Source organism: Varanus komodoensis, unplaced genomic scaffold, assembly GCF_004798865.1.
Source record: "Varanus komodoensis strain SLA01 unplaced genomic scaffold, ASM479886v1 scaffold7_3, whole genome shotgun sequence".
In the NCBI taxonomy this organism is placed as follows: domain Eukaryota; kingdom Metazoa; phylum Chordata; class Lepidosauria; order Squamata; family Varanidae; genus Varanus; species Varanus komodoensis.
In genome coordinates, this window is record NW_025336480.1 from 24,877,957 (window position 1) to 24,892,704 (window position 14,748).

The window sequence follows — 14,748 nt, forward strand, 5'->3', positions numbered from 1 at the left end:
GAGGCAAAGAAGTGAGTAGAGTTTGAATAAACTTTTTAGAATCCATCCCTCCACCATCCATGGACTTCCTCTCATGCTCAGCTCAGTCCTGCAAAGTGAATAGAGCCCAGGAGGAATCTGCAAATGCTGTGGAGCCCCGATTGTGCAACCAGCAACCTTCTCCATTAAGTGCAGCTGCCCAAACAGCAGCTGCAGGACATGAAAGTGGGGTGCTGTGAGTGGTTGCACCAGGTGTCATTCCTGGCAACCTACCTTCTCCCCATCTCTATGCAGATGGCAAGTTCCCTCAGACATGAAAATAATTTGAAGGGTTCCTCCAAGGTAAAAAAAAGTTGAGATAGTCTGTTTTACAGCAACTTTAAAAACGTAGTACACTAGATGTTTTGGACACAAGTTCTAGTATTCCTGAGCATTGGCTATGCTGTTGGGACTGTTGGGTGTTTAAAATATCTGGAAAGCAACAGGGAGCTAACATCAATTAATTTCAACAGAACTGGAGTATTGTTACATTTCTGCAATTTTCATCTTCTATATCAGCGCTAGAGAACAAGCAGCCCCACTGGGCCTTTACAACCCCAACAAGGCTACATTGACACCAAAGAATGTTTTCTATTCCCTCACCCAGAAATCTTCATACTGAAAGTCAGTGTGTATATGTGCACATGTGTACACACAAAGTATCACAAGCAGCTCCTGGAGCCCAAAAGATGGTGCATCCCTGTTCTACGTGCAAATAGGGAACTGACAGTATAGCTGCCATATGACATATGGCTGTGTTAAACAAAATCAATTTAGGGAATCAGAGTTCTGGACTTGCTGAAGAGAACTCAGCACAAATCTTTGGCCTGTGCACAAAGGTCCCTCTGACCCTCATTAAGTCCTCAACAGCCTAACCTACTTCATGAGTTGATTGTGAAGGGAAAAACATGATAATCCCATGTATGCTACCCTGAGCAACTTGGAGAATGGGCAGAAAAATGTGACAGATAAGAAAAGGCTCATCATACAAATCTAACAGACAAAAGTTAAAAAGGTTCTAAAATCAGGCTGTAAAGTAGCTAAAGCAAGATTAAGATACGGAAAGGCAAGTAGACATCTCTGCTGTGACTTGTCCTGGTTTTCCCACTGAATGCTCTTTACACTCTAGATACAGCTACTTCTGAAAGTCCACATTTCTTTTCCTGCCATAAGTTTTAATGAGTAAAAAGCATAGCAATGACATCATACATAAATATAAAATGTCTCATCTGATGGTACATCCAGAGTCAGGTAAGCCCTCTTTATTCTAAGAAAGGCTGAATGTGACTATGCCACTATTGCATTTCTGATAGAAGGCTGGGTCCTGTTTCATGTGTATCACGAAAGAATGGCTTGCTATGGTTGCATAAAGAGTGTGGGAAGGAGAATCTACAGAAGAAGCATCCTTTCTCTTTCTCTATGATTTTATGGGAGGGCGGGGCAGGAGGAGCTGTATTTTTTTCCATTATCACTCTTTTGCTCAGCTAACTGAGACCTTGGAAAGGTTGTGGACAACAAGCTAAATATGAGTCAACAATGCAATGTAGCCAATAAAAGGGCAAATGCTATTTTGAGATGCATTAATAGAAGTATCACTTCCCAATCATGAGAAGTACTAGTTCCCCTATATTCAGCACTAGTCAGACCTCATTTAGAAAACTGTGTTCAGTTCTGGGCACCACATTTAAGAAAAGTGCAAAAAAAAGTGGGGGGGGGGGAGGAAAGGGTTCAGAGGAAGGCAACAAAGATGATCCAAGCTCTGGAAACAAAGCCCCATGAGGAGAGACTGAGAGAACTGGGTATGTTCAGCCTTGAGAAGAGAAAACTGAGGAGGGAGGGATATGGTAGCACCCTACAAGTACCTGAAAGGTTGTCACAGACAGGTAGGTTAAGATCTCATTTCACTCAGAGTGTCCCAGAGTGTAGGGCATGGAAAAAAGAACTCAAGTTACAAGAAACCAGATTCAGGGTAGATATCAGAAAAAAATTTAAACTGTCAGAGTTCAACAGTGGAAATGGTTGCCTAAAGAGGTGGTGGGCCCCCTCACACTAGAGGCATTCAAAAAGAAACTACACAGTCATCTGAATGGGATGGTGTAAACAGGTGTCCTGTACCAGAAGGGGGTTGCACCCAATTGCCTTCTTGGCCTTTTCTAACTCTACTATTCTATGACTCTATGATTCTTTTTGTATTGACTTTGTAGAAAGGTAATTTGTGCTCTGGACAAATACACTTAAGCTTTCCAGGTGGCGAAAATCCAGAATATTAGCCACAAACCCAGAAGCAAACAACCTGGGCCTTGTCACAAGAGTGAATTCTCTACTGCATATGAAATAAGTAAGATTTTGTTAAAAGTTAAACACAAAACACACATTCTAGAATCTAGGTAAACTTAAAGCAGATAGAACCGTTCATCAATTCAAGATGGTCATATCTTGCTTTCATGGATGAGATGACAACCTTACTATCTCTTTAATCTTTCAATATCCAAATGAATCTAGCTGGATTACTTTTAACATTAGTTGTTAAGAGACAGACACTAAGCACATGTTTGCAAAAGCTTGCAGGCTGCCTTTGTACATCACAAAGTAACAGATCTTGTGGTGTCTCTGATCTTTTTAGCAGCCTGACTGCACCACCATATTTCTCTTTAAGGAGGCCACTCTCAAAATCTTCATTACAGGATTCTGCTCTTTCCTGAGCTGCTATCCATGGTACATCCTGCTCCACCCCACCAAGAATTATTATTATTTTACAATGTCTCTGGAGTCCTTTGTAATTAGCACTCCTTTTAGGCACCACTTCAAGCTAGACTACCTTGCATTTCCCTATATTCAACAACAACAACAAAATCAATAATTACCATAATCCTGAGGTTCTTCCCTTCAGCCCATTTGGTTTGAGAAATTAGGCATTTCAACTTGTCTGATTTCTCAAGAACACCAAACTGGCACAAAACTGGAACTTACAGGACTGTAAATAGATGTTACTCTTGTTGTGTATTTCTCTCCTTTATGCTGAGAGTATTCCTGATCCACAGATGTATATAGCAGATAACAGGAATCTCTATGTGCATCCAGCTGCTGAAGAGATATGTTAGGGCAGAAAGACTTTTTAAGCACACACTCAAAACAGATGAAGCACAGTTGACCATGTATTAGGCAGTGGTATGCATGGAATGAAATGAATAAGGAGTTCCTTCACACAAAAGCAGCCAGTGCTCTTCAGAAAGGCTGATCATTCAAAAACCTTGAACGATTTCTCTCCCTGGCTGCATCTACACCTATCCTTCATTGTTAAGATCTCATTATGGTGCTTCCATGGTCACATCCCACATTCCTTACTCATAGCACACATGGCAAGACATTCTGCAGGATAGCCACATTTTTCATGCAATTGTCCTATCACATATATGTGCCCTAGTGCTATTAGGGGGCACTGCTAGCTTAATGATGTTTGCCATTCTTTGAGAACATGTCAAGAGGAATCGGAAAGGAGATGTGTGCAAGGAAGTGGCTCTTTAAGGTTGACTGGGTTTTGTGTTTGTTTTTGCTCAATTAGCTGAGCAATGGAGCAAAGGAGTTATAATGGAAAAAAATACAGTTGCTCCTGTCGCCCAGCCCATACAAACACAGAGAAGGAGAAAGGGTGCTACTGCTTCCTCCTGCCCTTGCAACCCCCACAGAGTGAAGCCAGTGAGACCGGTAGCACCCCATTTCTTCTATTCTAAAGTAAACAAGGACACCCCCCTTCTGTATGGACTTTCCTCTAAAAATGCAGGTGTGAAGGAGTAAAAGAGTTGGAAATACTTAAAAAAAAAGGCAGCTCTTCCTGCCTCCCCCACTCCCACACCACCAAATCATGGAGAAGGAGAAAGGGCACTGTTGCTTGCTCCTGAACTTCCAGGCCAGTGAAATCAGCACTCTCTTCCTGTCCATTGAAAACCAAACAGGTGCAGCTCCATCTTGTGAGAAATTTCCCATGACTTAGCTTCACTGAAGTCAATGGGTTGTAGCTGTAAGACCATTGAAGATGACTACTTCCAAGAAGCCCTGTAATTCAGCTAGCTGTTACTTAAGCAAGAGGATAAAGATGACAATTGGGAAGGCACCACAAACTTCACTTTTTTCAAAGAGAAGGGGGTATTTGCAAGGTTGAGAGAAAAGTCCTGCAAGGTGGCAAAGGAGACAGGAAAAGCAACTAAGGATCTCTGAGTTCCTTGCAAGATGGAATATCTTCTCTTTCAAGGCCCTCCTAACTCCCAAACCCTAACAACCAAAAAGGAAGGCAAGGACAGTGCCAAGTGAGCATAGACATAGTGTACACCACAACTGAAGCACAAGAAAGAGTCAGAATAAAACTGCTCAAGAACTGCTCATGGAATAAAAGGAGAGGGGCAGCATGACAGAGACAGAAAATGAGTAGCACCATGTACATATTAATTTACATACATATCCAGAGTTTTGTGCCTTTGTTGCAAGGGTCCCTCCACACTATTTAATGGCATAATCATATGTATGTTTAGACAGACCAAAAGCCCACAACTCCCAGCATGCTCCAGCTAACATATCTGGTTGGAACATGTGGGGAGTTACAGTATTTTTTTCTTTGTAGACATACATAGCATTGTGTCTTAAGTGTCTTTTATACACAGATCTGGTCCCAGGGGCAGCCTGTTTCCCTTTGTGCTTGCTACACTGTTTCCTTTTGACAAATCCATAGCTTAACCATCTCTTCAATGGTGCTTAAACAAAAACAGCTGTGCCAGGGTAACAAACAGCAAAAAAGCATCTTACTACAAAGCTTTCCAGTTGCTAATAAAAACAATAGTCTGGGGGCATTTCCAAAAATATTTTTGGTATAACAGATTTCAAAAGAACCAAGAACAAACAGTGGGGGTGATGCATCCTCAAACAACATACAGGAAACATAAGAGACTTAGTAGAATTTAAATACCATTAATTTTATAAACCCGGGACTACCACACTTCAATACACTGATTAGAAAAAAAAAGGCATTTGTGTAAAACTCACCAAGGGTATAATAAGTAAATGTTATGTTCTACTAGGAGTGGCTTTAGCGAACACAATCAATGGTTAATGAAACTCAAGAATGAATGACTACACATATACATAAATACATGTACATCCATGTTCTTGACTAGGAAGAACTGCAGGTAGAAAGCAAGAGTAGCACTTCTTTAACACACCCCTTTATTCCTCGGTTCTTTAACAAAACATTTCCAAATTAACATTCGTTTGGAGTAGATCCCAAGCTTTCTAGACTTTAGCTGAAGGAGATTCCAAGCATTCAGATTGTACTGCCCAATCCATATTCATACTTTACATTTTTTAAGGGTGCAGTAATCAAACATGAATCACTGTTCACACATGGCTTTTCACAACAATTCTCTGCTTGGATTATACCACTCATGCTTTTACTACTGTGGTTTGCTTTGTGGCTGGCTATGATGGCTACACTGCTGGGATGAAAAGCCTTTTACCACAGGAAATATTTTGATATGCCAAATAAATAACTTCCATTCTAGAAAGTACCCAGAATGAATCTTATCTTCAGCATGTTGTGCTACAATGAAGACGGACGCACCCTGTCACAGGAAGGAAAGATTTTCCTTGAAAGCATGCCTTGGGATGCCGTTCCAGAAGGCTAGGTCTTTCAAATTGCATATAGTTATTAGTCAGGTGCACCACTTAGACAGCTGGCTATTATGTGGTGTTTTTTTGCACTTTTTTGCAATTTAACATTTGAAAAATATATTGTTATATACTCTCAAATGGCAAAAAGTTCCACAAGCATGGCAAACTTTGTGGGAGAATGACCTGGAAAATGAGGGCTGGATATAAATTTGGCCATACTCAGAGCAGACCCACTATTACTGGGACTTAAGTTAGCTGTGACAAGCTTTAGTCCCATTTATTTCCAAGGGTCTACTCTAAGTATGACTAAATTTGTATCAAACTGCATGTTTCAATAATAATTAGGGTTAAAACAGGCATTATGCCAAGGCAGTAAATTCCACTTTGCAGTACCAGATCCTCAGAAACACACTCCACACCCCTCACCTTCAGTCAGCTCCCATCTCTCTGACTTTCCCTTGATTTCCAAATTCAGAAGTGCCACCTACTACATGAACTTGGAAATATTTGATTCAGACTGCACCACTATGAATTGGCCATTCAGGAAACAACAGTCCTTAGGCATAAAAAAGGTCCTTAGGCATAAAATTCTCAATTCCTATCCAGAGAATCCATATGGTTTATAAGCAAATCCACAGAGATAAGTTTTGGAATCTAATAATTATAAATAGAGTGTAGGCCCTGGAACCTTGCTGTAAATGGTGTGTTCTCCTATGTGGAGATGTAGTGGGTGGCCACATAAACATTTCCTTCTCAGCAATATTCCTGCCATACACATTATAAAATGTCCTCCCCAGAGAGGTCTGCCTGGGGCCTACTTTAAAGTGCTTTTGATGACATACAAATATTTTTGTATTTTTATAGGCTTTTAAAATTTCATATATTTGTGTTGCCATTTTGAGTGTTAAGGTGGTTTTAATTTTTACATGTCATTATGTGTTTTAAGATGGCTTTAGATTTGTGCGTGGGTTGTTGCTTATGATTTTACCCTGTGCTTCTTTTTATGAAATTAAATATATGGATTTTGTTTCATTCCTTTTTGTAAGTTGCTCTAAGAACAACTGCTAGAAGGTGACTAACACATTGAATTAAATATTAAAAGAAAAGTGAAATTGAATATAGCTCCCTTGTTTAAAAATACTGATACTTTAATGTATTGGGGCCTTTTAGATTTCAACCAAACATCATTTGAAGTGGGCAAACACCGAACACAGAAAAGAAGCACTCCAAGTGGATGATAGAAAGGATGTAAGCCCTTCCTCACCAAGACTCATTCCTTTTCTCTTGCTTCTGATTATGTGTTTTGTGGTCAAAGACCACACACTTGCTTGACTGCTTTCCCCATTCCCATATACATGTTTTGCTGAGCTATTTTAAACACACAAGAACAGATATTATGGTGATAGGTACTTTGGAAAAACCTCACTGCTTGAACACAATTATAGGTTCACAGCTTGGTGCGGCTCCTCCACATTAAATCAAGGTATTTCCACAAGGGCATGACACAGAAGTAAAAATGGTTAGATTACTTTGCCTAAGACAGGTTTAAATATGAAACTTTTACTAGTTCAAGCTGTAAGTAAAATACTTTGCCTTTAATTTATGAGAGCCAATGTGGTTCAGTAATTAATAATGCTGAACTGGGACTCAGCCATGATGCTCCTACCTCAAAGGGTTGTTGCTATGAGGATAAAGTGGGGAGGAGGAAAACCATGTAAGTCAACTTCACTTCCTTGCAAATGGAAGAAAGGCAGGATATAAATGTGATGGTGATGTTGCTGCTGCTTAGCTAATGGGAGTCAACCCTCCAAATTGTTTCAGATCACAGAGGTATCCAGACCATCTTTCATTTCTTTCTTACATTTTGCCCATACCCATGGGATGAGCAAAAAAAGTACTGTGGATAAATAGATATCCTGTTAGAGTGAAAGGTTCCTTTTTAAGCTGCTGCGATATTATACAAAAGTTAGATGGCACTATATTACCATGTTTCAAGGCTGCTTACTGCTGAACACAAGTATCTGAACTACAGTGATATGTGGAGGTGGACAGTGATTCAGGAACCTACATCAGTGAATTTATAGCAGTGATTCATGAACCTCAATTAAGGTCTCAGAAGTGTCATTGTGTTCATTTACTTTTGTGTATTTATGGCTTATAAGAAATACTTAACATTATAGCACACTAGAATGTTCACTGTGGGTTTTTCAGCAATCTTGCAAAATATGGTCATATTATTTCCACATTACAAATGGGAGGGGGAACCTGGCTTGCCTAAGGCCACAAATAAGCTCACCGTAGAAGTGAGATTTGCATTGGGAACTTCCTGAATGATACCTTTATACTTCAATGATACTGCTCATACAACTTATCCAGCTCTGAGCAATGTCACACTAAGACTAAAGATAAAGGAGTTTATTGATAGATATATCTACATTATATTAAAATAGTAATTTTAATCTTAATTGACTGAGAAAAGAACTTGGCAACTGTAGGTGTAATATTAAAATCCAACCCTGCCAAAAGCAACCTCAATTTATCCAAATTTCATCTGAATATAGGGTTTTATCCAACCATTTCTTGCCACATTAAGGAAGCTGCAATCACAAAGACAGTGTGGAGAATATCTGTTTGCCAGTCTTGTTGCATTGACACACTCACTCAGAATAAGACACCATATCCTAAATGATACCATGAATTGTATTCAATAAACTAAAGCAGCTTTGAAGAACCCAGTTCTCACCAATCTAGTATATCTGTTCTTGGTGAATGCCATTGCAGAATGGAGGAGGCTCACATTTTTGAAGTCTCTTCTGTGTGTGTGTGTTGTGTGTGTGTCTGTATAATATCCTTTTCAAAGAAGGCTAGGATATCAATGAGAAGGATTCTAGCTTAGATTTCTTCTTGATGGTGTTTCTTGCTATACATAAAGAGGATATAGCAAGAGTTATATAAAGAGTTCAGTTCTCTGCTGCTTGAAATGGTACAGCCCAGAGGCAGGTTTAGAAACAGCACCCAGAGACAGATAGTGAACACTAGAGGGCAATCTACACCAGGTATTTTTACTGGCATTGTAATACCTGACTCACTGGCATATGCTGCTCATCCCAACCTATCCTCCTTGTGCAATTTCTGTCATTATACCCCAGATTTCTTCAGGCTAGTTATATTATTATTTGTTATCTTGTGGTTTCCACCCAAGTATATATAGGCATGTGCTAACTTTGTAGTATTGTTGTTGGGCCAGGAGGACTTGACTTCAGTAGACTGGAGCAGAAGAAGAAATATCTTACTGAATTTGGCAAAACAGCAGCAGCAGCAGCAGATTCTCAATTGCTTTCGCACTTCTCCTGCCCTCCCCTGCCCCCACTTCTTTCTCTCTGGCTTGAAAATGCAATGATGCTTTCCCCTCCCCTCGTTTGAAAAATGAAAGTCTTTTCAAACTTCTTAATTGCCTTCTTTGCCCTCTTGCCTTGTCCTCTTGCTACAAGGAACAAAAGCTGAAATGCATATCCATTCAGAAGTAAATGATATTATCTTCAATAGCCTTACAAGTAAATCACATTGGCTTCAATGGAGAGTACTTATGGGAAAGTCAGCATAGAAGAGGAACTTCATTTGCTAGCTTTTGGATGAAGGGGAATGGAAATGCTGGCTTCACCCAATGGGGTGGAAAAACAACAGCAAGCAGCACCATCCCTTCTTCTTTCCATGATTTTTTGTGAAGGGGCAGGAGGTGCTGTCTCTCACCACACCATTGTTCCTGCTCCCTCACACTTGTGCCTAGTTAATGGATTTTTTAAAAAAATCTCTACACGCCCACTTCCTTGCTTCTCCTACAATTGCATTTGTATGTGATACAAACTCGTGTATTAATTAGCATGCATTTTGCATGAATACCTAGACTGTCATAAACAGTAATAGCTCTAGTGTAGATCTCCCCTAGGCTTATATACATACCAGCTAAAAATCAACAATGTTGAGGCTGTTCCAAGATAGCCTGCAATCAAACAGAACTTTATATTTCTCAAGAGGAAAAAGAATTTGCTCTAAACTGAAGAGGTATTCAGTTCTTCTAGCAAAATGGAGACAAGCTAAATGTTGTAAAGCTCCACTCTTGATTCATTCATTCTGAACTTTGCCACTATCTCTATGGGAATAAGAACAACCTGAGTAAGCTTGGATCTAGGTCAGCTACCATTTATATGTAGACAAAAGAAGGTGGCTTATACAATTTTATGCATAGTCACACCAAGAAAGAAAGATGGCTAATTAATCAATTCCCCACTTAAAGGTTCCTGCCCCATAAGCTGATGGAAGATAAATGAAACAAATTTCCAAAATGTGTTCTGCTGACACCAGTGGCACACTGCAGTTTTCAGATAGCTTTATCACTGATAATTTAGCTCTTATTCAACAGGCAAGACAATAAGACAGGGGTCCTCAAACTTTTTGAAAAGGGGGACAGTTGAAAGGTCCCGGTGATGCGCATGGGCCACCAAGGCGGTGCGGGTGGGGGCGCGCGCACAGAGATTTTCTCCAGGTGAGTCCAAAACGATCTCCTTGTGAGCAATAACAATCTGACACCTTGCTGTGCGCACAGCTTGCTCGCAAGGAGATCTTTTTCTCTGCAGGAAAAATCTGAGGAAATTGTACAATGCTACAGCTGTTGGGGTAGCTTCAGTTTCACTAGGTATTAGTTCCATTTCACTTATTAGTTCCATTTAACAATGGGACATATGCATATTTCAATTATACATGCATATACTTTCTAGAGATAGTAACCTGTAAAACATGAATTACAACTTTGAAACTGTCAAGCTTCTCTAATACTGTATTTGCACAATTGGTATACATTCAGTTTTACTAACAAAACTATGAAGTTGATTGTTTTCTGCAGAAAAATTAAGCACTGGAACATTTTCCAATTTGGAAAATATTTCACCTTGCAGCACTGAATCAGCTTTAAAACAGGTAGCTTTTTTTGTCAATTCACTGGCAAAACTTAAGTGCCTGCTGGGTCAGTGATTATGTAATGGGCTGTTTAACTGTGCATTTACTGTTTGGTGGGTCAAATATATAGACCCTCTTTTCCATATTATTCTAATATCAAGTAGTAGCAACACAAAGATTCTGAAAAAATCTAAATTATCTCTTATATCCAGGAAATGTCATAAAAGTTCTAATCAAGTTTAGTAATTGTTGGATAAGGAAGAAGAGACTTTGCTTAGCCTTTTCACCAGGATATTAGTTTCTGCATAAAAATCCTTTCTCCCCACCTATGATGAGGGAGCATCCCCCCATGTTGGCTCTGACCTGCAGCCTAAGTGGTAAATTTCACACACAAGGTCTTCACCTCATTAAGAACTAGGCCTAAGTGATCATGCTGCATAACTTGTGACTATTAAATAAGGCAGTTCTTAACATTCCTGTAATTAATGCTTCCGATTAACATATTTGAATAGAAGAGAGTCACAGACATATTCTATAGGCTATGAAATTCTTGACATCCAATTGACATCCAATAGATGCCTGTACACACAGACTATCAAGATATGCATTGCCACCTACACATGAATTATGTGTATGTATGAATTATGAATTCATAATTATGAATTATGAATGAATTAGAGGCACTGCAGTTACTGTTTTCCAGTGAAGTTCATCTGTAAAACTTTGCAGTAATCAAGGACAGGATCTGATCATTCATATCTATTTCCCCCCACCCCCTTCTCTATGCACGCATGCACACAGAGCTGCATTAGCACAGAGAAAGTCTCTTTAATTTCTTAAGGGCTGAAAAATGCTAGGGTGTTCAAAAGTACAGTACACCATTGCCCTCCATTGGCAATATTCCATAAATCTAATTTCACAGTATCTGTTAAAAATTCTTATTTATTCTTACAACATAAACTTGTATACCTTGGCAATGCTTTAGAAACCATACAACAACTTCATACAGACAAGATATTGCATTAAAGTATTGTGCTGCCTCTGGAACATAACTTTGCTATTCTGACATCTCAGAGGCCCTTTATGGTAATTGATGCCCACTTCACCTTATGATGGTTTGGATCTGCCAGTGGGAACCTGATATGAATTGTGTGGGCACATCATGATGCACTTTAACTGTGCCAGAGAATTCCTTCATTGCTGGTAGATTTTGGACATGGAGGATGTTCACCCAAACCACACTAGCACCATTTCACGCAACCAATTAAACATGCATTAACCAAAAATATTCTATGCCTCAGCTGCCCTTTCACTTTCCAAGAAATAAAACAATCTTGAAATTATGCCAAAAAGTTTACATAATGGAAATACTGTATAAACATTATTTTAAAATGTTCATCTGCAGGTTATCAGGCCAGATTTTTGCATACACTTGTAACCTTGACTAATGTTGGTTAACAATGTGTAGAACTTTGCACAAAATATTTCAGTGACTGCTTCATTTAGACTAACATTTCTATCACACAATTATTACCTGTGAATACAATGTAACACCCTGGGTTGCTTTGGAAAGCAATGATCCCTGCTTTGTAAGCTGTTGTTTATGAAACTGAGAAAGAACACCAGATCCTTGTACACCACATTCAATTCTGGTAAGAGTCAGTTTCCAATCATCTCGGAAGTCAAGAATTTATCATTTCACTTAGTCAAGGTCTGTGAAAGGTAGGGTGAAGGAGGAGCACATGGCTCCCATAGTTGTTTCCTTGCAGCATAAGGCCTAATGGCATTCTTGGGAAAAGGTCTTTCTATAGAAGTACGCCGCTCAGGAAGTGGGTCCTCAAAATGCAAGGTCTCCTAGATGGGCTACAAATGATCAGCTGCATTCATTCATGAAAGTAAATCTCTTAAGATGAGCTTAAGATGGTTACCATAGTATTTTGTTTATCCTCTCTTATACCCCATCTCCTTTAACTCCAAATAACTCCAAAAATATTCACAGTAAGTGAATTCACCTTACCTTGTGTTGTTCCATCTAGTCCCATGACACATTTCATTACTCTTATTATTTGTTCTGCTATAGAAGGACACATAGATGTGGCATATGTAGCACTATGCGAATGAACACGTAAGTAGTCCACTAGTTCCTTAAATCAAAGAGAAAGAGAATGTATAGATTTCAAAAACACTTCTACTGGAATAGAAGTTTGCAAGTGACAAGAGCTATTTGATCAAGCAGTGACTGCATATGCGCTTAACACAAAAATGCAACAAGAAGCATAACAAACATACAGAAATTGTCAAAAGAGAGAAAAAAAACATTCCTAACCTGTATGTGAAGACAGAAGCACTCGGAAAGGCACTGAAAGATACTAGATTTGTGTTGAATCTTTACCCTACCCTTTTATCACATAATGCCACCTCTTCCATCCTTGAATTCAGAACTAATTTAACATTTGATGGATTCAGATTGGTTAATTTTTCTTCATTTGGTCTTTTTTTTTAAAGGGAATAGTCCCACTATTTTGTTCTGTCTTGTTTTATGGATTCAGTTTTCTGTTTTACAGTTTCTCAGGACCATGAACTTTCTCTTTAAAAAAACATTTCTTTACCAAGTACTTTTTAGATTTGCAGTGAGTATAAATCTCATGCCCTGCTTGGAATCATAACATAACATGGGGAGGGGGTTTGAGACTGTCAGAGAAGCTGACAGCAATATTGATAGGTGGCCAGACTCTGTCACTAAGTTGGACTCCTAGCAGGCTCACCCAAGAAAAGAATGATGAAAATGGAAACACCAGAGTAAGAAACCATTCACTAAGGAGTACTGATCACTTCTTCAGGACAGAATGGCTATTTATATTGGTAATGGGGGTAACAGAAGATATTTCACAGACAATGACAGTAACACACAAACTAACACTTGTTCGTACTGTGAAGAAGGTCATAATGGTAAACTACTTCTAATTATCCTTAGCTTGTAAACTGTATCATGAAACAATATAAAATGAAACAAGAGTTAGTGCCAGAAAATGACTCTCTCAGGTTCAAAGCCATTCAACCAGCTAGTGAAAAAGCAAAGGCCTAATATTAATAGTGCTGTAACTACTGAAATAACTAGATAAAGACTGAAATGAAGTCTAGTGGTTAAAATGCACAGAGGTGAAAGGAACGTTCAGTGCTGCATAACACATACAATTTGAAGATGGAATGGAAGAAATACGAACTAAGTTAAAACTGGAAATAGTGAAACAAGAAATGGAACAGTTAAACAATACAGTACTTAGTGTAAGTGAACTAAAATGGACTGAAATGGGACATTTTCAGCCAGACAAATGCAGAGTGTTCTACTTTAGAAATGAACGCAAATGAAATGCAGTATCTCTAATGTTGAGGTAAATTGTAGCACTGGAAGTAAAGGCCTAAGTCTGAGTGAATAGTATCAATCAGAATTCTTGGAAAACCTATCAAAAGTACCATAATTTAAGTCAACCATTCATATAAAAGGACACATTACAATGGCCAGTGTAAAGAAATAAAAGAGAACAACAAAGGAGGAAAATCAAGAAGCCTCTTTCAGACAATCCAAAAAATAAAGGGAAATTCAACCCTAGATTAGGAATGCTGAAAAACCAAGAGAAACATAGAAACATAGAAAACAGAGCGAGTCAGAAGGGGTCTCCCAGGCCATCTAGTCTGACCTCCGGCACCAGCCGGCTCCGCTCACAACATGCCCACCATGTGGACATCCAGCCTATCCTTGAACACCCGCACCGATGGGGCCTCAACGACCTCTCATGGAAGCCCATTCCACACCCTCGGGGTCCTGAGCATCAGGAAGTGCTTCCTGGCATCCAAACGAACCCTTGGCTCAATGAGCTTTGCTCCGTTGGAGCGCGTTCTGCCTTCCTCTGCAGGGGAGAACAGGTCTCTACCCATCTCCATGTGACATCCCCTCACATACCTGTATGTCGCCAACATATCCCCTTTGAGTCTCCTCTTCTCCAGGCTGAAGAGACCCAGTTCCCTCAGTCTCGCCTCATACGGCATCCCCTGCAAACCGGCCACCAACCTTGTGGCCCTACGCTGCACTGACTCCAATCTGGCTATATCCTTTCTGTA

The 14,748-nt window shown here is 39.5% G+C and overlaps 1 protein-coding gene across 7 annotated transcripts in view; it reads right to left on the reverse strand.

Moving 5' to 3' along the window:
* The window catches only part of SPTLC3 (serine palmitoyltransferase long chain base subunit 3), a 106,801-nt gene that overhangs the window by 12,935 nt on the left and 79,118 nt on the right, over positions 1-14,748 (reverse strand). For all 7 annotated transcript variants that reach the window (XR_006417020.1, XR_006417018.1, XR_006417022.1 and 4 more), the window contains exon 9: positions 12,647-12,773. Coding sequence is in view for 2 of the 7 variants with exons in the window: in XM_044454306.1 (XP_044310241.1) it covers positions 12,647-12,773 (127 nt within the window). In the remaining 5 variants the exon portion in view is untranslated. The remainder of the gene's footprint in view (positions 1-12,646; positions 12,774-14,748) is intronic.